Genomic DNA, 24492 nt, shown 5'->3' with positions numbered 1-24492 from the left:
GATACTTATGCCATTGTGGAGGAATGTTTTTATGAGGGCCATGGACTGATTGAAGGCAGTTTTTACTGTACCAGCACTATAGTGTGACACTATTCATATTACTGTAGTAGCGAGTGGGAAATCATGACTGGAATAACATGTTATAATGCTGGAGTAATTAGTGAGTTGGAAAGTTTGCTAGTATTTGATTTTATTAGCTTGAAAACTAATATTATTTCAATAGTAGTTCAATCTTCAGTTTTGCATAAATTCCTTCTTGTTCATGTTATGTGGTTTCAAATCTATGCAAAGACATTAAAATCACTATCAGCAGTTGGTTCATTTTTTTGGGCATTTCCAGGGTACCCATTACACTAGCACATTTATAAACTTACGTTCTGGAGTTGTTCATAAATGGGGGTGTCCTTTGGCTACCTGAGTCAGATTTTGATGAGACCATCAGTCTACTTTGCAGTTTTTCCTTTCGTTTGAGCTTCCCTACCCTTTTTATCCTTGTGTTAGTGAGTTTTAGAATGTGGTCTATGTGCCATGTGTTTTTAACTTTTTATGCAAGATGGTTGTCTTGTGACAATTGGAATGGAGAGTCTTGGTATGTAATCTAGTTTACTGGGTTTGCACGCCCTGGACCCTTGAACTGGGTTTGGGTGCAAACCAGGTCTAGGTACGCTTAAGGGTTTGGGCTAGGTTTAGGCAGGGTCCACAGCAAGCCCAGTGGGTCCACTGACCCACGGACTTGGTTGGACCCACAAGACTGGGTGCAAACCTTGCCCAAACCCAGCCCGAACCTGGGTGGACCAAGTAGGCACCTGTGCGGACTTGAGAGAACCCACAACGTCCAGCTTATAAAGTGGGTCCAAAAAAACACAAAAAAATACATTTAAAATAAAAATAAAATTATAACTCAAAAATGATCCATTATGAAGCCTCCATCACACTTTTATTTCAATTTTTCTCACTTATTCTAACAATGATGAGGATCTACTTGCTTCTGCTGTAAATGCCATAGACAATAATTATTTTGATAATCCATTTGATGATTCATGAACATTAAACATTGAATCATGTTTCAACTTTTAAACTTTCATGAACTACATTTTCATTTTGTAATTCAGTAATTCAATGTAATGATTTTAATTATGACTGTGTTTTAATTTTTATCTTTAGCACTTGGCATTTATCAATAATCAAGCGTCATAATATGAAATGATTTAGTTTTACAATTTTGTATATTTCTCTTTTTTTTTTATATATAATGCATATATATAATATATATTTATATATATGTATACACATGAACCCATACAAACCATAGTGAAAAATAAATTCATGAACCCACATACCGGGTTCTCGTATCTGAACCGATCTCCAAACCTGATCCGAGAATTTAGTATGTAATTTATCAAAACATGGCTTGTGAGCTCTTTGTTCTTGAATCTTCTTCGATACTTTTATGATTGCTGGTTTCTTTTGTAAATTCTGTACATGAATAAAATCCTTTATTCTATTAAAAATTATCCTTCATTCCCTTAGGTAAAAATAATTTAAACTAGTAGAACCCTTCATTAAAAATAATGCAAACTCGGAAAGAATTGTAAATGAAAAATGTCATCTGTATGGTTGAATCTTAACAAGATTAAAAATAGAACTTGTGATGGTTCTGTTACAAACTCATGCACTCTGGAGTTTAACTTCCAATACATACAAAATCTTTAGATTAAAAGAAGTATGAAAGATAATAATTGTTTTCAACTCTTTTGGAAGTGGAGCTCTAGACATTCTGCAAGTTTTTATTTATAAATGTACCTTAACTTTATGTACGGATTGCCTTGCAGCTGGGAAATCACAGGCAAAACTCAATACTTATTCCTGGCATCCTCCTTTTCTTATCTTAGTTGCTGGGAAACTACAAGAAAGTCTAGCAATGCTTATTCTTGTCATCCCCCACAACTTACATAACACATATCCATCATATAAACAACCCTCCTTAAATCACTATTATCCATTCACTGAACACAACAGAGAAAAAAAAAGTGGGAATAACAAACATAAATCATCAAATTAATAACCTCACTGTTATCCATTCAATGAACACAACAGAGAGAAAAAATGAAGGAAATTAAAAATGACAAACATAAAATGGAATCTATGAAGATGAAGGATATGTAATTTTCTGCCTTTTAAGCATTTCAATTCAAAGTCGTGGTTAATAAATGTTATAAACTTAAATGTTGCTTAATAGAAAAGACCACATCGGCTAAATGCACAGAAAACATATGTTCAGTAGGGCTACATAGATGCACTTTATGTATTATATATACCTAGACAAGGCATAAAAGATTCTCAAAATACGACCCATCAAATATTATGTAATTTTTAAATATTTTTGACTACAACAAGAGCTGAAATATTTAAAATATACAAATTAACACATGACTTTGTATTTGATCTTCACAGATGGCCCTGTATAGAAATTATTCAGGGAGGTAAGGAATGTGTTTGTTTCACCACATAAAGTAGTTTCCTGTATGGATTGCTGTTGACTTTTGCATGCTAGATTAATAGTTGCTCAATTTCATTAACCTCCAAAGAACCTGGACTTGGCTTTCATGGTTTGGGTTAAAAAGTAAACATAAAAATGAACTTAAGAGTAATTCAAAATGAATTTTCTCTCCAAACTCCAAGAACCCGACTTTTCATAAGATGTATTATAATTTATAAACCAAGGAAATCATTAGCCTAGTACACAGAAAGAGTATTTTAGTTTAACTAAGATTGAGCCCAAAGAAAAGCATGTGTATCCAATCTAATGCCACCTTCATTCTTGGTATTCAGGTATGGGTGCAGGACTACCAAAGTATATCCCTATAAATTTAAGTGAAATAGAAGCTCTTGGCTTTAAGGAAGGTGAGGAGGTTTCTATGGAGAGTCTGAAGAGCAAACGTTTGATTAATCCTTCTGGAAGGGAGAGGAAACTTCCACTCAAGGTGTGTATGATCATGTAAATCGGCTGAAAACTAGTTGTAAATTCTAGCAAGGATCTATCATGCAAGTATACTATCTATTTTTCTTTCATAATTAAATTACATTTCAGAATAATTTCTTTTAAAATGTATTTTGTTAAAATCTTTGGGTTAATTTGCTAGGTATCCATGGTTGGAGGCACAATATGTCAATCCTTTATGGACACTTTTCCCATAAGCTATGGAAACTTTGTTTAAATTCTCACTATGGAGCATCTGAAACTTTAGAGAAGAAGATTAATTAGAGCTATATCAGAGTTAGTTTTAAAGTAGAACATTTTTGGTTACCTCTGTCAATATGCTGTTCTAATAATCATTTTTTGCGGAAGTTTTTGGCACCATGAAAAAGAATAATGTAGCTTTCTACCAACCAACAAGATATCTTGAGGGCCAAAAAATACAACACAAACAAAAATAATGACAAAAATAATGCTATGCTGACTGAAAACAACTCCTGTTCAAGACATTATAGAAGAGAGAAATTACCTAGAATTTGTAACACCCCACCTATCAATATTATTGGAAAATTACTATGATAATATCATTATGTCATAAAGTAGTAACATCATATTCAGCATTGTATTTTCCTATACTAAAAGATGACGACCATAGGGACCCTCATACTTGAAACAATCAAATTACACAAATATACCAAAAGTAGCACGTAGGCCACAATTTAAAAAAAAAAAAAAACTAGAAAGAACGACCAACAAACTATCACTAAAAAGTTGACATAAACAAAAAGTAACTACTGGAAACCAAAGCAAATCTGAAAGCATGAAACCAACTACTTGAAGCATTTCCATAATAAAAAATTGAGTCCGAGTTCTTAACTACCCTATGTTTTTAAAGTGTAGTAGATTGCACTTTATTGACTGGATGAACTCTCTGCTGCAGATGAAGAAGCAACTTTTTAAGACAAAATTAGAGAGTTAAAAGTTATCAGATTAAAATGAACTAAACTATAACTGAAATTTAAAAGATAAAATAATATATTTGTAAGACTTGCATTGAAATCTTGATTGCAGTAGGTTGCAGGTGTTTAAATGATTGGCTGGCCAAGGAAATATCGTCAATGTTAAACTTGTCATGAAGAGCATCAATATGAAAGTCATTGGAGCTTACAAAATCTATGAACTCAATCCAATTTGCATCACATGATAGGATCAATGAAGAATTTTTGAAGTGTTGCCTCGTACCCTTGGTTGTTGAGAACTTGAGACAGAAAGGAACCCAAAACTAAAATATATTGGACTCAATGTGTTGCCTTGTGTCCACTTCTTTAGGATCTTGCTCTTTCCCATTTATGGTCTTCTTCTCAATCATGCTCCCAAAGCCTATCCATGTCTTTATAATGGATTGTATTCAATAGGAGTTCGGTAAATGAGAAGCAATATATTACAATCCCACCAAATATCTTTTACAACTACCCATTTAGTATTTGCTGCCCGTGTAGTGCTAGATTCCCTCCACATGGACGAGTTTTGATTGATGACCATTTTAGAAAATTCTCTAAAATATTCAGAAGTCATTTCAAGTCAATTTTATTGGAGGAATAATGAGTCTTAACAACCTATATGAAATCAAGATTTACTAAAATTAAAATCAAAATTTTATTAAAGTGAAACATATTTGTCAAAATAAATTTTATCACTCACAATAAATTTTACACCTCAAAGACTTGTTTGAACCTAGGTCTCAAGTCTGTAGGATTTGTTCAGCCTTGCTGGCCTTGGGACTTGTCGAGTCTGGACAAGTCTAGGTGAGCCCCAAGTCTAGGTGAGAGTCCTATAACTCTGACTTGAACAAAAGTTTGAGACCCCACTTCCTCAATGGCTGCCATTTGGCAATAGATGCATCATAGTGTGCGCCATCCCCCCCCCTAGCTTTCTAAAAAGTTGCCCCTTATTGGGATATTGCAAGAACATTGATCAACGGTTGATTTCTTGCATCCTCATCCCTCAAAAATGATGGATATCCATACCTTGATCATGAATCCCCTACGAGCATCAATGACTCCTTATGAAATTTGTAGTGCCTCTCCCATTTGATTTCTATAAGTCATCCTGATGGATGTAACCTTGTTGATCTTTTTGTGTAAAGTGATCATGTGTGGGACCATGAGTGGTCTACACCCTTGAGGTGATTTAGATTTTTATTTTGTATCAGTTGCTTTGATTATGCTGATGGCTGGTTTTTGAGATTATGATGTGATTTTTGGTTCATTGAGGTTTGTGCCAGTGGTTAGTAGGATTGAGGTGGTATCATGATGTTGTTTTGTGATTACCCTAAGATGTGTGCAGAGATTGCACTGTGTATTGCTACCCTTCTACACTAGACTAGGTTCCTGTAGCAGTGGTTAGTCATGTATATGACTGTGTTCGCTTATGTGTTTTAAGTGCCTTTTCACGTTGTTTATACAACCATTATTAAATGCTTAAATAATTAGAAATGGATTATCCATGTTGGATTCATTGGTTATGTGCTGCGGACATTTACCTTGTTATATTTTGATTCGTGATATACTTGTTACTCATGTTATGTTTTAAATTTGAGATGACCTGAGGGTTAGATGTTATACTTTGATTTCAGTATCATAGACGTTAGACTACTATGCTGTTCAGTTGATCATATTTGCATGATGATGCCATTTTGAGATGACATTATGTTTATGATGATATCTGGTTATCCGGTATTTGGACATATCTCTGATCTTGTTATGTGATGGATTTAATGCTATGGTTTTTAACTTCATTCTTGCTTCATTATGCTGTATTTGAACGTGAGTGATGTAAATAAATTATTTCAGTATAATTGAATAAATGGTTAAATTAGGCGATTTAATGCATTTATTGCTTTGGCTATGTTATTATATGCGATTGCACTTGATCACTTGTTTTAGTGTACAGGATTTATATCCTTAGCAGTGGCACATGGATTTAGTGATTCAACTATTCATATTTCACCAATGTCGCCCCTGTATGGTCGACTTATCCTTATTTTAATTGTTTAATTAATCCTTTCGGTGATTATTAAATCCAAACTCATTTGCATTATGTGATTAAACCGGTGAGCGTGTCTGTGCATTTAGAGGTTCGCATTGTTGCGAAAGTTGTTAAGGAAATTTCGGTGATTTTGGGTTTTTGGGCTTTTAATTTTATTTAATTTAATTTCTGGCAATTTTTCCATAGATGAATTCCTATTTCTAGGAATAGCTTGTTTTCGTTTGGGTCGATTCGGGGTTTAACTATGTTGGCTAGTTATTTGCCCTAATCGATTATTCACTTGAAAAGTGAATAAGTATTGAAAAAGGATTCTCACTTTTGAATTAGAAAGTTTGAGTAAAATCCAAAATCCTCTTCATGAGGAATTACTGTTTTGTTCGTTGTGGGAGCTACGGGTGTGGGATCGTTGCGAGATTGGTCTCGTTGGATCTAGCTCGAGGAGACTTTGGATTGCTATGATTTTCAGCTACTTCTACGGGCTTTTTATTTTATGGTTCAGATTTCTATTTTGCCCTTTTGGCTGTGAGGTAGTGCTCTCTTGTCTTATTGTTTCTGCTCCGTTTTAGCTTCTGTTTTTGGTAGCCGTTGGTTAGGAGGCTGAGAACTAGTGTTCCCCTCTGTTTCTGTTTGTTGGTTCTACCCGGTTGGTTGGGTATGAACATTTTTCCTTGTTTTTGGGATGGGAGTTTGGGATTTTGTGCCATTATGCTAGCCGTTTTTGCATGCAATGTTCGAACCTAAATTTTATTGGATTTTTGGGGTTTTTGTGCCCAAAGACCAAATGGGTTTTAATTTTGAAGTTTTCCAGTTTTTGGGGTTTTTACCTCATTTTGCATGCCACCCTATTTTCTCAGGTTTTCTTGGCACGATGTTGGTTGTGGACTTGGATTATCCATAGGATTTTAGTCAGAACATTGTTGCACTTTTATGTTTGCATTGGAATGCCTGTCGCATTTGTACTCTCGACTTTGTGTTCGGTTGAGTGATATTATATTCGATGTTATTGTTTCTTTTGGACCCTTGTTATTGTTTCGTGGACACTAGGATTTGTGTAGAATCCATACTCTTGGATTGAGGCCCGTTGTGTGAGTTCATGATGTTTGGTCCTGTTGCATCGTTGGGATTTGTGTAAAATCCATACTCCTAGATTGTGGCCGTTTGAGTGAATTCATGATGTATGGTTTTATTGTCTTTGGGATTCGTGTAGAATCCGTCCTCTCGAGTCTTTTTTTGGTTGAGTGTATTTTTGCATTGTTTTCTCATCCAGTCCTTGTGCGATGATCTTCATGATGGTGGTGTGCCACACACGAGCACGTGCGCGTGCATTTGTTGGACGAGTTGGGAGACCTGATCTTCCATGGTACTTCCGGGAGTTATGATCATTGGGGTTGGGTTGGAAATATGCATGCCTACAAGCACTCATCGTTAGATGAGCATGGGTAGGGTAGGGTAGCACATGGAGGGGCTTCTATCTCGCACTGGTGACTATTTCCCTTTGGTTGGCAGAGGAAGTTTAATATAAGTGATAACTAAATAAAAGTGTGTGAATGGTAATAAAACTTAAGATAATTAAAAAGTTGGGATTGTGCACCTTCCATTGGGAAGAGTTGCCGTCCAAAGTGTGCATTTCCCGTTGGGGAGTTCAGCTGCCAATACTGGCTTGGGCTTTTGGATGCCAAGCGACTCTCCATGATATCAACCCCTACTTGGTAGCCCATTCAGTGTCTGACCAGGACTTGTTGTACTTGCATTGTTTCATTCCTTATCATCACTATCTGGTGTGAGCGTTAGCCATGGATGTTTTGCTTTATGTGTGTTTGTGGTTGGGTCATTATCTCCATCAGCACGACGGGAGTGGACCTACGGGTTCTACGTGGTTGGGAGGCGTAGCTATCTTCACCCTTGCTGGGGACTGGTGTACAGAGATGGTCTTTTTCCCTAGTGCGATCGTTGCTGGATGTTTTCACTTGATACTTCGGGTTTTGGAGTATGCTTTCTTGTGATTTATGCTTTCACTAGAATGCTTGGATATCATGTTTAGATGATGTTAGTTTATTTGACACATTCCTATATTATGATGTTTAGCATTTGGTTAAATGATGTGAATTGCTTCGTTGGTATATCTATTGCTTATTGGTTTAGTATGTTAGATTTCCTATTCGTATGATGTTTAGCATATGATGGATGATGTGGTTGATTTATTGGATTATCTTATGCTTTACTTCTAACATGTTAGATTTTCTTATTCTTATGTTGTAGCACATTTTAGTAGTAACGTCCTCATAAGATAGCTCCGGTGATCTGGTTCGTGGTTTGGGATGTTATGCATAGGGGATGGCTAGGATCCATGATGGTCTTATGATGCTATTAACGGTTGGGAGGAACTGCGTACTTAGTTTGGTTGTTTAGTTCATTGCGATGTTGTTTCAGTACACTGCAATGTTGCTTTCAGTACGTTCTTTTATTGCTATGGTTTAGAGGGATAGATGTTCCTCTTTCTTGTTTCATGGCATCTTGTTGTTTATGCACTTGAGTGTTTGTTCCTCGATCTACATGGATCTGGTGCTCCCTGGTGTGGAGGAAATTTATTTCCTAGCTTTTTACCTTTATGTTTTTTAGCTTGCTGATTTGTATCCTCGTGCGAAATTGTACTTTCTCGTGCAAGAATGCAAATATTTGCATGGTGTGCTGGGTTTCCTCGCCCGACTTATAGTGAATCCTTGCGCGAAACCCCACACCAGTTTTGGGTGTTTTGGCTGCTGGGCCAAGCATGTCCTCACGCGAGATGGTGTTTCCTCGTGTGGCTCATTGTACTTTCTCGCGTGAGACTGTCAATTGTTACTCTCTTGCGCGAAAAACAGGGGGCCTCTCCGTTGTTTTTTGGAGAATGCAATTTGGACTTTTGAGTACCCTTTAGGATTGCTTGTGGTTCCATTATTTGACAGATCAAAGATTTTGTGTTATGATGTTGTCTTTGGCTTTTGTTCTTCGGTTTGGTCGTGTCAGTTAGGTTGTGGCGTTTGAAGACCCGTTGGCTGCTGAGATTATTGGTGAAGTCTTCCGTTGCGATCTTTGTGATCCCTGTATGATGTCATGTGCATTCATACTTGTAAAAATAAAAATATCTTGGCTTGTATTGAATCCTTGTTTGAAGGATCTCCCCGCGGGGCATTACAAAATTCATATGAAATTCACCCTCTTTCCTAATAATATGCTATCAAATTTCTCAAAACCCAAGCCTTTGTTTCGTTTTGGAGTCTCACTAATTGCTTTCACCTTTTGTTTTAAATACGGCGAGTGAATAACATTAAAAGGCAATCCATTTTTATAAGGACATTTCACTATGTTGATCGATAGTCTCTCAAGACTCACATTCTTGTATCTGCTGCAATTACACCCATATGAATTGCTTGTTTGGAAAACTCCAGCAGCTTTGTTTCTTCTACCTCAGATCGCACATCCTCTACTCCTCAAATCCCAAGTGCATCATTCAATGTTCAGACTTGCATCAATGATAACCCTCATCTCTCTTCAGATACATCTCCTTAGTTCACGCTGAGAGGAGTTTCTTATGCATTGATATTCAATGGGAGGAATGTTTCTCATGGCTCTTGCAGCTGTGCAATCCACTCATACCTTGCCGTGGGCACTTATGCTGGCTCCCTCTATCTGACTCAACAGCATATACGAGAGAATAAATCCAAATTCAAATATACGAATATTAAAATTCTTGCCAATCCCAACAAACCTTACTCCAGAACTTCTGCAATATGAATTCAACAGTGAATACTGATATGAATCCACTTCTGAAGGAAGACTAGGGTTTCGTACAATCTTTAAACTTCCAAGGGGTTTTGTCCTCGGAAATGGCTGTCATAGTTGGTTCAGCAACTACAAACAAATATTGAATAACAAGTAATCACATAACATGCCAATGGAGGATTCAAAGCTCCTTTATAAAGACTTCTTAAGCGGTCAATGAACCTTTGTTTCTCAATGTTGGATAAAACTCACTTTACTTTTATTTCTACCTTACAAGGTTATTTTAATAATGTTATTTATAACATTAAGTGACTTTAATTATATTAACCCCATAAATCAATATTCCAATTTCCTTTTCTCCATCAAAATAAATGATGTGACCATCATAGCATCCCCTAAGTCTTCAATTAGCCTATCAAATTGAGAAAATAGACTAATTAATCTCTCATGTGATTACTGAAAGAAGGGGACATTACAATCCTCCCTTCCTAGGATTGCTTGCCTTCTAGCAATTTGCACCTACATTCTAAACCAAATGTCTGGATCCCATGCCAAACTCAGGAACACTGCTTCACCAATCCGCTGTGCTTCTCTCATGTAAACATGATAATGCCAAAAAACTACAAAGCACACTGTAAGAACCCCATATAATAGAACTGCACAAAATCAATCCACATACCATAACAACCTATAAGAATTCCCACGTATCTTAAATTCAGTAACAAGAGTGCAAAATCAGTCAAGATTACCAAGCATTGAATCAGTGAAATACATTATTCCATATGAGGGAACGAATACTTGCCAAGTTAAGAAGCAACGTAGCTCCAACTCCATTCCACCTTTCAAAGGAGGGATGGAATTAGTCACCCAACAGTGTCTGTAAAAATAAACTATCATCCAATGGATCACTACTCAGCTGCAAGCCATTAACATGTATGGACTGTTTCCCATGATGAATGTTGATCATATATGACCTCACATGAGTATTCATAGAGTCCAATGAATCTGCAGCAACTGTGATATCCCCATCAAAATAGGGTATAAATAAATAAATAAAATAATAATAATATAATATTAATAAAGTTGTCATCAATATTTATAATATTGATAATTAAAATATTATGCCCTATATAATAATATAAATTAACTAATTAAATAAATAATATTAATAATGAGAAATATATTTGATATATATAATATATGTTATTAAGATAATTTCATTATTATTAATATAATATAATTGTTAACAAGATATTATCAATTATGAAAAGGCATGACTTTTGAGAATAAAACTATATATAATATTGACTTTGAGGAAGGGGGCATTGGGAAATCAGAAATACTGAGATATATGGAGAAATATGGAGAACGTTTATGAAATAAGTCTGCAACCAGCTTAATAGAAAATTATCTAAGTCCCAGCAGGGGCCATTACAGAAACAATATCTCTATGAAGTCCCATTGCCAAGCATGAAGTATCATCACATGAAAATTTTATATCACTACTATCACCATGTACCAATGCTGCCATGTCATAAGGAATATTTGACAAATCCAAATATGTAGTGTAGCTGTCCTCATTGCAAATCAATGATAACTCATGACTCTCATGCTGCAAACTGATGCCCCAACTGGGTTCTGAAAACCATGCCTCTTCTCTGTGGTGTTCCTAATTGCGATTCTTTGAAGTCCTTCATTTACTCATAAGAATCCCCCGTAGGTCTCCCTATTGGCGTATAGACAAGGTAATCTCTAGGACCAATGCAGGTGAAAGCCATATGGCAAGGGCAGAGACAAGTCGTACGGTCAAAGCAAAGACAAGCGTATGGTTAAGATAGAGGCTAGTGTATGGTCAATGCAACGCGCAAAGAGGAAAATGGAGGTGGGCTGTATGACCAAATAAGAAGCAGGATGAGTTTGGTGTTGTCATACGGTGAGGATAGGGTGGGGGAATGGCGTGATGTGTAGTCATATGGCTAGTAGGGGCAGCTTGCAGATGCTAAGTTGGAAGTGGGCCGTTAGTGAGGAATGGTAGTGGTATAACGCTGGTTGTGGAGCAGTGATACCTGAAGAATCAATTGACTTCTAGATGTATGATATTTGCTAACTCGATTTAGTATATCCGCAGACACAATGGAACTCTAGAGATAGTCGCCAAAATGCCAGTGACACCAATACATTAATCTCCAAATAATTATAGTACTTGATCACATATTACATATGCATTGGACAAGATCTAGGTAGATACAAGTAGTCGCCAAATGATGACAATTAGTACACAGTGAGATCTCTAAGTGATGCCTCCAATGACAGAATAGGGTGGGGTTGCACTGCCAAAACTGCAACAGGCAGAGTATGAAGGGTCTTCCACCTACGAAACTGCGCACAACTTCCTCAACCTCAGCCTCCGGAAATATAAAGTCAAATCAAATCCAATCCATGATGATTTTTACAATGCCCAACCATCTCCATATAAAGGCCTCCAAGAGGCATCTAGAGATTTACAACAGGTTGACATTAATTATGAATTTGGGCCCCATATTTATTAATTAAAAATGATTAATTAAAGGTCCTTTTATTATATTATTCAGATTATGGGACCAATTAATTAATTAAATTAAATTATTACATTAAAATTTGGGGACATGATAAATCCTTGCCGCCTAGAGATTGCTTGCCCTCCAACAATTCGTCATCAAACGAAAGGCCACAACTCCAGGGTCCCAAATCCAATGAAAGACCAATGAATTGACATTAAACCTTTGTCATGTCACACTATCAACAAACTTATGCTGCACCACTCTGATATAAACACTGTTGTGTTCGTAGTCACTAGGATCCCAAAGGTGCCAATCTTGAAATTCATTGATGTAATCCTTCTTGATTGCCACCAAAGGATAGACTTCATAATCAAATAACAATAAATTTTCTTGCAAACAAGTGTTGGTAATGCCTACACCTCTAGGTTCATGATTCCGTTTATGTGACTCTAGATCATTACCCAAACTCTCCTGAAGATTTGTAGCCTTGCTTTCCTTCCACATACTAACAGTATTACGAGGGTCCACACCAACATTGGCTTGGTTATCATCCTGTTTCAGAGCTCCTATTTTGTCTTGTTTCCTTAACTCAATGATTTCTCCATCATGAACCTTCTGATTGTCTTGAGATTTTTGTTCTCCATTGGAAGGGGCAATTAGAGTCTTTTGATTGTCCATATCCTCTTCCGTCTTATGACTTCATCCTATAGCCACTTATCAATCTTCCGCTTCAAACCATTCTTTAAGAGTATATTGTGTTGAGATGACAGATACTTCATTTGCAAGTCTATAAAATCTTTAGAGGGATGTACTTTTCCCATCCACCAGTAATCCAATCTTGTTTGATTTGCTTCAGTGACTCGGCCAAAGTGGGAGTTCTCACCTCCTGTTGCTCTGCCCAAGGCCTTGTGCCCGCCAAGAGGTTGATTGTTTCCTTTGTGGAACTTCCATTGAACTCTTCTTAAATCTCTCAACATTTCACTCAACGCCATGATTCTATCTCAATACTCGATAGGCTGGCAAGATCACTGGTTTTGATATCACTGTGGTGTTCCTAACTGTGATTTTTTGAAGTCCTTCAGTTACTTGTAAGAATCCCTTTGTAGGTCTCTTTGTTGGCGTATGGACAAGGTAATGCTTTATGACCAATGTAGGTAAAAGTTGTACGACTAGGGCATAGACAAGTAGGTGGATATAGTCTAACGTACGATCTAGGCAAAAACAAGCGTACGGTTAAGATAGAGGTCAGTGTTTGGTTAGTGCAGTTTGAGTGTGACGGGGAAAATGGAGGTGGGCTATACGACTAAATAGGAAGAAGACGTATGGTGGGGAAGTCAATGTAAAGTTTGTGTTGGCGCTCAAAATTGTAGCCCAAATTTTGAGCAGTTTTGAAAAATTGAGCCCTATAAATGCTTTTTGATGCCTATGTACTCGACTGTACCTTTGAGCCCCAAGAGGTGTTTAATGCTTCTAGCACCTTCCTTTTAGTGCGTCCACTTGTTCCATGAAGTTAAATTGAGATTTCGAGCCATCCCGTGAAGTCTTGTTGTAAGCAATTGTTAAATCTGCGTTTTTGCCCTAAGTGTCAAAAAGCAACAGGAGGCCATGTTTGCGATTGAATATCTCGCACCCATCAATGTTTTGTAATTTTCCGCTTTGGGAGTACCTAATATCCATACCTGAGAACCTGTGTTTCAGATTTTGAGTCGTTTCGAGTCCATTTGTCTAGGTTTTGAATCCCTCAAAGTTGGTCAGTTACTGTTTTCATGCTTTTGCAATTAATTTTGAATACTGGGAAGCCCTGTTTGATGTATTATAACTTTTGACCAGTTGACCCGAATGCTAAAATTCCTTTTGCGTTGCATTGTAGACGTCAGAGACTTGTTATGTTTCAAGTTTCAGCTCATGACGAATCTGTTTGATCAATTTTCAAACGCGATTCCAAACGCAATTTCTATAGTTTTACTGGTATCAATATTTGTAGATTGATCGGTAGCCCTGTTCATGATGTTATATCCCCTGATCCGTGATAGGTCAAGTCGAATGGATTGTACCACTGTATTTTTTTTTGAAAATACTCCAAGTGTGTCAGTTTTTAAGTCTTGACGAATCCGTATGCACACTTTTTCAGGTCAATTCCATTTGCAAAAAATGTATTTTGTTAGTGCTTTTAATCTGCAAATTCTGAGTAGCTCACTTTGACTGCTCGCCATCTGCGCCCAGTTATTCATCATGAGCCCAAATCGCAAATCCATATTGTCCTCATGACAGAGAACCAACGCCCCAAGTTTCGTTTTCCCAAGTGTCCATTTGCCCAGTTTTCAAAGCCAAATCTGAACTTAGTTTATGGTTTTCTGATGTGTTTATCTGCAGGTGATTTTAAGAGGTCAACTTTGATAGAAAATATATTTTCACTCCGAATTCGTCATGAGACGAGATTTGACAGGGTGCAAGTATGCAGAACAGAGAGTCAGTGTGCCAGTTTTTAGAGCCTTATCAGATGTTTAGATCAGTTTTTAAGGCCAATCAACAAACCTTCTGGCATAAAAATCACAGTTGCAGAAAGAGGTGAAATAAGTTTTAAAAGGTTAAAAAATGATGCAAATTGATTAATTTTTTGTCAAATCGGTATCAGATGTTCTATGGATCAGTTGGACAGTTCAGGTGTTTGAAAACGAAATTTTTTTTAACCAGACCCACTTTGGGGCCCGACTAATCCTGTCAAACTGATATGGTGTTTAGAATATTATGATCTGAGGGCATCATTGCAAGTAAATTGGTAGAAAAGGGAAATATTGAAAGAGTGGTAATAGTTGATGACACTAAAGTGAGTGAGATATACCTTGAATGATGGACTATGAAAGGCAACAGATGCTACTTTAAAGACTATTTTGAAGTTGATGTCAGGTCCATTTTGAAAGACGTATTACAATATCATAATTCATCTGGAACTAAAAAAGGGGATCAACCAACAAACAAGGAGGAGCTGCCTATAAAAAGAGGGATCAACTTTTTGAAACAGAACATGCAAGTGTTAATCCATCTTATGCATATCCTCAAGTAGCTTTCCTTCGCCCGTATCCAGGAGCAAAGTCAATTAAGAGAGCAATGGCTAAGGCGACCAAGTAAGCAGCATCACTCTGCATGCATAACCAGCACTTTGCTACGCATCCCTCACAACTACTGTTCAAGATCGAGATAAAGAGTCATCGTTTTGGGATCGGGATCGAGGTTTAGATCTATACCCATAGCCATAGCTCCATGTGTGACAGGGGATGCTAAGGATAAGAAAGAACCGCCAAACAGAAAAGGGAAGCCGTGAGTTTTAAAGATGCCAAAGCAAACAGAGTTTGCAGGCCATAGAGGAAGCCCATAGAAGCCAGAGCCCATATCCACTCCAAGAAGGCAGAGAGCATCCAACATGGGCGGCATATGAAGGAAGGAGGCGGCTACCATAAAAAATGCAATCAATCAAGCAAAGAGATGACCAGCGTTCAAAGATTGTAAAACAAGAAGACTAGGTAGTTAGGATAAGAGAAGCGTGCAATTAGATAAAACTCCACGCTGTGCACAGAGGAACCACGCATTCAACATATGAAGCACTCCACGCGATGAGCATCAGTAGAGCATAAAAATAGAGCTCACGCAAGGCATATGGAGAAACCTAGCAATAAAAAGGAAGCCGCAGGGGCTAGAAATGGAGAAGCACTGCACGTTAAGAAAGAAACCCTACCTCCATACGCAAGTCAGAGGAAAACACAGAGATGGAAGATATGAAGAGGGGTCATAACAAACGAAGAAGGGACTTCCCGCCGGTCAAAGACCACAAAGAGACGCAGTAAAAAGGGATAAAACACTGAAAGACATAAATCCCACATTGGCCAGTGGGAAGGCCTTTTTGCACTATAATTACAATTGCAATCACTACTCAATGTGAATTGAAGAAAGAGCCTTTTGAAAGGCCGCGGCTTGTAAGTGGGCCCTGTGCACGGCAGTTGTGGATGACGTTAGCAGGAGGAAACCAATGCTAAATTTTAATCGAAAACGTAAGTGCGATGATGTGGATCCGGGCGACGAGATTTTGACACGTGGACAATCCTGCGGCTGTCGCTATGTCGCCAAGGGAAGTTGCTCGCTTGATAACCATAGCGACATAGCGACCAAGGTAGGTGGAGCTGACGTGGCGATGAGCGGGCATAGATGTGGCAACTGGCAGATGACGAAAGAGATGTGGAATCCTAGTGTTGAGATTGTGACACGTGTAAGATCGTGTGGATGTCGCTATCTTGTCATAGGAAGATGCATGATGGTTAACTATAGTGACATGGTGAGGGTTGATGTGGTGACGACACGTGGCAAGAAAGGACAGGGTCATCGGCCAATCACGACGTGACACGTGGCGCTGTTGGATGGTCAGAGCAAATTAGAGGTTGATAAGTGGAGCTTTCTGAGAGGTTGAGGGGATATGAGAGTAAAAAAAAAAGAAATAATAAGTAATGTTTTTATAATGATATCCTCTTCTCACGTTCAGTTAAGAATTGAGAATATTTTGTTTTAAAAATCAATAATCTATAGTTCAGACTATAGTATTTTAAAAAAAAGTTGTCAATCTTTTGGCATTTTAATGTGGAACTATGAACAGAGACCTGAATTTCAAATGAGCATAACTAGAGCAATTTTTAACCAAAATGGACACTTCAATATGCCGTCGGAACCAGAACGAGACGAACTTTCCAAATTTGAGGTTGGTTTATGCACAGGTGCTCACCAGTTTGAGCTATAGGTCAATTTGTACAATCCAGGGCATTGGCAACAGAACAGGCAAATGTGATCATTAATCATCAGAGTTTGTTAGAGGGTGGATTTGATGACTTTTTGGAGCTTGAATGTGGTAAAAATAAGCTGGGAAAGATTATATTGCATTTTGAAGGCCATATTCAACTGGTTTTTCACTTTTTACCATGAATTCAACTTGGCATCAAAAGCGGTTATGATGATGAACCAAATATCTGAGATTCTTTATGCCTTGTAGAGCTAGAATGATGGGATTTGATTTTCAGTTACAGAGAGAAGGTAGAGAGAGGCTTTTGATCTTCTTGGAAAGGATTTTTGAGTGGACAGATGTCAATTGCAGATTGAATTCGGGAATTCCTTCTTGCTATATCTATCTTTTTCCTTCTCTTTGTAAGGGTTCCAGTTTTTTGTGACTGAGAAACCAGTAGGTTCCAGTTCTGGGGAGAAAATTGGCACATTACTGTGAGACCATATTCTGGTTCCAGTTTTGATGTGTTTCCTTGACTGTGATACCATTCTTCAGCATTTTTTCTTGTATGAACATCAATTAAGTTTTATGCAGATAGTTCTGGTTTGTTAGGTGATTTATGAGTTAATTTCTATACATTTCATGTATTTGGTTTCAAGGAAAGCAAATAAAGAGCAGGAATGGTTTCAAATTCAATTTGAATCTTGTCTCCTGTTTGTGGATCTGTAATCTTTTCTAGTTTGTGATCAAAGACCATAGATTAGGTTGCATCTCATTTAGTGATGTATGTGATTGAAGTACCTTGCTTATGGAACAAAGAGCCATGTAATTGCTTGGTGTTTATCACAGGGTTTACTGATTTCATGAAAGGATTGTCTGACTATGAGATTCAAATATGAAGCAGATGTCTATTCACAAGGTGAAAGATAGATCAGGGATCTTGATGTAGGAATTATGTCAGAGGTTTCTAGGAGATGTACTGTTGTAATTCATTTTAATTACCTAATAGATAAGGCACTGGTCAGAGATAGGATCATTAAGTTCTGTTGCTCATACTTGGGTCTTTTTGTTATCAACATATTAAATCAATTTTCCCTTTTATGTTGAAAGCTATTCAATGTTAACCCGCACTTAGCTTGCCAGTTTCATGAGTTATGTTCTTAGCTATTTCATGCTTGTGATTCCTGGTTAAGTATAGAAGATTTAGGGGTTTTTATCTACTTTACATTAGATTCAGTGTATGCTTTGATAATTGGTACCATTTAAAGAATCTATAGGTCCACCTGCCTAGGTTTTGCAGAGCCTGAAGTGCAGAAGGAGTGTAGCCTTATAGTTGGCTCAGGTTCTTGGTGAAGTGTGTCCATTATTGGAGATAGCTGCCCATAGACGCATTCTTGCCTTGCATACTTGGTTGTTTAAACACTGTTAAATCAAGAGCCAACAGTTTGTACAATGATGCTAATGCTAGCAGCCTACGGTGGATGAGTTTGGTGTTTCTGTATGGTCGAGATTGGGAGGAATTGGCGTATGTTGGCACAATGGCATGATGTCTAGCTCTTCGGCTAGTAGGGGCAGCTTGTGGATGCTAAATGGAGGGGGACCGTCGGTGAGGAATGGTAGCAATACAAAGCTGGCTGGTCACACCTAAAGAAGCAATTGATTTCTAGATGTATGATATTTGCCAACACTATTTAGTATATCCGCACACACGATAGAACTCTAGAGATAGTCGCCAAAATGCTAGTGACACCAATGCATTAATCTCCAAATAACAATAGTACTTGACCACATATTACATATCCATTGGACAAGATCCGAGCAAATACAACCAGTCACCATATGATGACAATTAGCAGACATGGTGCCACAATGAGATATCGAGGGTTGCTTGTAGTTGCGTGCACTTGCATTTGCTGTTTTACCATGCAAAGTCTCATGTTTTGCAATGAGAAGGTTTCTTTGATGAGTTTTCATAATTTTTCCCATTAAAATAAATTGGATTTTGTAATTTGCAAAGTTGCATGAGATTCCTTTATGGGTTTATAATTTTTTCCGAAAAATTTATATGTTGGATTTTATTGTTTTTCCTCAAAAATGAAGCTTTGTATTGTCTGATCCGTGTCTCGAATTCTATTGTCTAGTTTTGATCAAATTTTCACCTCAAAAATTGTGTCTAGTTTTCCCGATTTTTCTCTTAAAAAATTGTGGTTTTTTGCAATCTGTTTTGGGGCGGCATGCTCATTTGCAAAGTTTGGAGGGTTTGTCGATTTTTCCTCAAAATTGTGCTAATTGTTCTTAGTGTTTGTCTTGGTCTCTAGGGAAGAGCAACTCTATTATCCAACATCAGGTTGGATGTTTTGTGATGACTTATGGTCAGTTGTTTTGTTAATTCTTGGAGGGTTAGTGGCAAAGGAAGTGGTAGGCTCTTGTCTCTTTTTGCAAAGCTTTCTGAAGAAGGGGGCAACCTTCTCTGTTGGTTTCTGGACAGATTTGGCTTCTTTGTCATTAATATTTTGCAGATCCAGGGAGGGTCTCAACAACAACAGAATGTTTTGAAGAATTTGTGACCAAAAGACAGCAGTTAGATGATGACCATTAAGGGGTGGTAATAAAATATCACAATGTTTCTTTAATGGTCATCTTAGTCTTTAGTATATTAGGTAGTTTCTATGTTTTATCTTTATTTCACGATTGTCTCTTTTAGAAACATGGTCTTTATAAATTAATACAAGGAACTGTCATCTCCTTTATTTGATGCAACTACAACATCTATTAACCATAATACAGTTTCCAAAGAGCTATCTACAGATGTAAGAGGCGCCTCACTTGGCTATTGGCACAAAAGACATGTCTTTCTATTCCTCCTAAGGAATATGTATGGACAAAACCCTCAGTGGTTAAGAATCATCAGACAAAAGGAAGAAAAAGAAATATAGATGAGATTTGTCCTCACAGCAGTCAGAGTACCTACAGCAGTATCAAATAGAAGAACTGCCATCAACTAACTAGGAACAATAATCAATTCAGAAGCATATAAATAGCAGACACATACGGGATGGGACTCTCACTTATCTGATTTGGACTTGTTATAATCAGCATCTAATAATCTGAATAACAGCTATTGTGATATTGTCACGGCCTATGCATTATTGTTAACTAACAATCTTTATATTGTTATTTATGACTTGCTATAAATGCATATATCAATAATCTGTTTGTGGGTAACACCAAACACAAGTATATATTAATTTATCTAACACATGTTTTGATAAAATTTCTGAAAGTAATAAAATACTCTTAAACAGGAGGCACCAAAAATACACCTTGAGTTGATATATTTATTGTAGGCAGGATTTTATTTCTGTATCTATGTTTTTCCCTGGGCTTTTGAATTAGCACGAGTTCTTCCCTATTAATTTGATGAACTTGGATTGGCCAAATTTAAAAGTGGCTCTTCTGAGTTATAAACAAAATTGTAGTAGAGGTGTGATTAAAATTTAAATGCATACTTATTTGAGAAAATGAAGTTCAACTACAATGGTAAACAGGAAACATTAGAGCCTATTTATGTGATATTCAAGTGTTGTTTACATTCCAATTAAGAAAAGTAAACTCAAGCTCATAATAGTGGCTAAGACGATATTTAGTCCTCTTAAAATTTTGCTATGAGAATTTTTTTCCATGATTTAATATCATTCTAATTGTTGCAATCCAAACCACGGGGAAAATACAGCACTGTTGCATGTCCTAACATGCAGGATCAGAAACAATCGAAACAATTAAGTGATTATACTTGAATATACATTTAAGTTTTTTAAAGCAAGAAAAGATGTACAATCACCCTTCTGGTTTTGGTGGTCTTTTACAATATCTTTCCTTTTTGCATGAATGGGTTTGGTAAGAACAAACAGTTTTACGTGTTCCAGCATAATTCTAGTCTCATGAATAAGTAGATTTAGATGAAGCAAGGTATGGGCCTGATGTTTGCATTCTGTTAGCAGATCCTTGGCGATGGAGAGCTAAGCACAAAGCTGATAATAAAAGCAGGAGCCTTTTCTGCTTCTGCAAAAGAGAAATTAGAAGGTATCGGATGTACTTTGATAACATTACCAAGGAGGAAGAAGTGGGTCAAACCTTCAGTGGCTAAGAACCTGGCCCGTGCCAATGAGTACTTTGCCACAAAGAGAGCAGCAGAATCAACTTAGATCAGTTCAGAATCTCCTGTACAATTAGGTGATCATCTAATAGTGATCTTTCACGAGTGCCAGTGCTCAAATCTTAATTGAAACTTCCATGGAGCGATATGCTTTAGGCATCTTTAGTCTAGAGTGATAACTTCTTTCTTCCTTGTTACCATTATTTTCTTGTGCAGTTATCATTTTAATCATTCCAAAATCTGTAGCATTAAACTGTTGCCTTCATAAACATGTATAATTTGCCCATTTTCTTTCAAGACAAACTATCTGAACATACATTTGTACCAACCTTTTGATGGTATAGAGGATGTCTGGCAAAAGTGTATAATTCATGTAACACAAGTTCGTATGATTGGAAAATTTCATTTTGGTTTTCAGATCTAAATATAGATTTTGCAGTCTCAGATGTAAATGGGTCCTGAGATTTGGCTGTAAGCTTTCCATTTTTTCAATCCCATCAGTCTTATGCTTTAAAGATTAAAGATTCTGTGCCTCCATGCTTAATTTGCTTGCAGAAAGAACGAAAAATACAAAATTTGAAATTGATTATAATATCTGTGGATGGCCAAAATACTTTGATGGAATTGAAAAACTGAAAATTGACAATTTGGAACTGATTAATGTCTTTGGATGGCCAAAATAGTTTTAATAAGACTGGAGTAGAACTTTTGTAATAATATATAAGATAATTCTCTTCAATAGTTTGGTGTTAAGTGACAGGTTTTGAGAAGCATTGAGCTAAAACCAATTTTTTGAATTTGGTTTTCCCAATTTACTGGTAAGCATTTATAAAACTAAATTGTATGAAAGTAATATTGTAATATTTAATTTAATGGTCGCAACTTTCTTTTAAGTTGTCTAGCTGTTTGGTCTGTTTTTAGTTCTCAATTGGTTATGGAAATAAATTCTTGTAGTTGTTTATTAGTCCCTGCCATTTAAGGCAGGGACTAAAGTTTTCGAGTCTTTATTTTGCAGTAGTCTCCGTCTTGGTAATCATAAAAATCATTCAGCATTCATTATATACTATTGTTTGTAAAATTTTGTGTATTAATCTGAATTTCTATTTTCAAATTTCCTGTTTTCTTATTCGCCAAATGAATTTTTCCTGGCAATCTTTTTAATTTTTGGCAAAAAAAAATTAGACATAAAGTTAGGGAGTCGTGGCAATACTTAGCATCGTCCAGTTGGCAAATAGCATGTTAGGGCAGATGGAAGCTGCCTTTCAGACGAGTCAAGTGTGCAGGAACCAGCTGGCATTGGGGCTAATTTTCCTAATGATTAGATTAATGCTCTCCCTTCATGTGCAGGTATTTCTCATTGGCCCAACTGATTCTTTCCCAGTGTTATTTTTATTTTCTCGCACAGGAAATTTATCTGGAAATCAAACTTGGGAGAGTCGTGGCAAGTGGTTTCACATGTCTTCCAAACATCTGTTACAAGTAACTCTTCAAATAACAGGTCCCAGGTGTTCATGTTACAATACAGCTCCTCCTCTGGTGGACATATGTACTACAAGGTCTCCTCAAATTATATTTTTGTATGCTCGTCACTGTGAAGGGCCTTTTAGCCTTGACTTTTTGAATCTCTGAATTTTTTTATGTATGTCAATTCTTTTCCTGCGAAAAATGGTGAGCTATCTTTCTTGCAGAGCAGACACTAAATTTAGTTGAATTTTGTCGACTTTAATAATATACTTCCATTTCCGTATAGAAATAGCTTTAAGGTTTTGGGGAAATTCAGGCATATTTTGTTTATGGATTTAGAAAATCTTTAGTACAATTTGATTATCATCACCATTTTGATGATTTGAATTCTATTTTGTTCATTTTCTGCTTGCATTCCTGTTGGATCCCTTTCTGTTAATTTCAAATGCCAAACTTCTATTTCAGTTTTGTGGAGGATCAACAGAAATGTACTGGGTCTAAGGGAAATTCATGGTACACATGGACACCAATTCTGTAAGTCTATATTTAATTATAAAATAGAAGCAGATACTTTGGTCAAGAAAAACCGAGACATCCTAGTCAGCATTAAAGAGAGAGGGAGGAAAGTGAGTCATCATCAAACCTACGTAGTAAGGAGGGAAACAGGATTTTGGGAATCATCCTAGTCATCACCCGAGGATGACATTCAAGAAAGAACAACGAAAGTTTAATAGGATGTGGAATGCAAAGGATATACATTGCAGGAGTCAATTTGTACATGCAACACACACTAACTTTGAGTTGACCTGAGAGACGAAGGATAAGTATCTGTGGGCCCCACACATCCAAGATAGGTATCTATAGAGAAAGGTTAAAAATATCTGTACACGCAGGCAGAAAGGGCACACATCTCGCTAAATAAGTCTAAGTTCCATTTGTGGCATCCACGTAAGATATTGAATCTTTAACGGGCAAGCATTATAACTAAGGGCGCCGTCACTTGGTTAGCCTTTGCAACAATCCCGCTCTCAGGTCATGCATGGTGTTTGGACCTGTGACCTCGTTCTAATACCACTTGTTATAGTGGAGTTGTCGTTGCATCAAAAGACCGATTTGTTAATGCCCAATACAGCCACTTGACTTATAGTACCGAGGAGGCGGTTAAGCCCTTGTCACCAACCGCTGCATGTACTGAACGAGACCAAGGGTGTTGTCACTCGGTTAGCCTTCACAACAAATCCTACAGGACAATCAGGAAATTTACAGGGTCCGACAGATAATTGAAAAGTGAAGAAGAGGATGCAAATCGGTAAAAAGATACAATGCTGGTAGATTTGAGGAATTTTGTGAAAGAAGGTAATTATATTTTGGCATATGTGAAGTAGATGATTTTGAACAAGAATTGAGACATCTCTTTGAGAACACTGACAAGGAGAAAATTTCTATATACAAGCTTAGGATGACTTACACCTACATTCTTTTACCAAAGGTGGAAGATATTATAAATCATAACCAATTTATCCTTACAGGAATTGGTTGAATAGTCAAACAGTATATGAGTATTTGAGGAACAAAAACTCGCCATTGCTATGACAGGTCACGGAATTGTTTGAATAGCTAAATAACAATTCTAGGAAGGAAAAAGTTTTCATTACTATGATGATTTCCTAGGATACCGATTCGTCTGGAAATGCAGAGGCTTCCGCATCGGATGCGGACGGATGCGGGATGCTTCTGGAAGCCTTGTGGATGCTGGCCGGAAGCCACCTGTAGGCTCCCAGAT

General features: G+C 37.1%; 1 protein-coding gene across 1 annotated transcript in view; it reads left to right on the top strand.

Annotated features, from left to right (window-relative positions):
• Positions 1-21670, top strand: part of RPL15 (ribosomal protein L15) — a 78569-nt gene extending 56899 nt beyond the window's left edge. The window contains exons 4-5 of the mRNA XM_089828028.1: positions 2833-2984; positions 21091-21670. Of these exons, the coding sequence (XP_089684154.1) occupies positions 2833-2984; positions 21091-21294 (356 nt within the window). The 3' untranslated portion in view covers positions 21295-21670. The remainder of the gene's footprint in view (positions 1-2832; positions 2985-21090) is intronic.
• The last annotated feature ends 2822 nt before the right edge of the window (positions 21671-24492 follow it).

Source organism: Cupressus sempervirens, chromosome 1 (assembly GCF_028749045.1).
Source record: "Cupressus sempervirens isolate cs-2001-9-10 chromosome 1, ASM2874904v1, whole genome shotgun sequence".
Classification (NCBI taxonomy): domain Eukaryota; kingdom Viridiplantae; phylum Streptophyta; class Pinopsida; order Cupressales; family Cupressaceae; genus Cupressus; species Cupressus sempervirens.
Note: the sequence above shows the minus strand (reverse complement) of the source record. Positions and strands in the feature narration are given on the sequence as shown.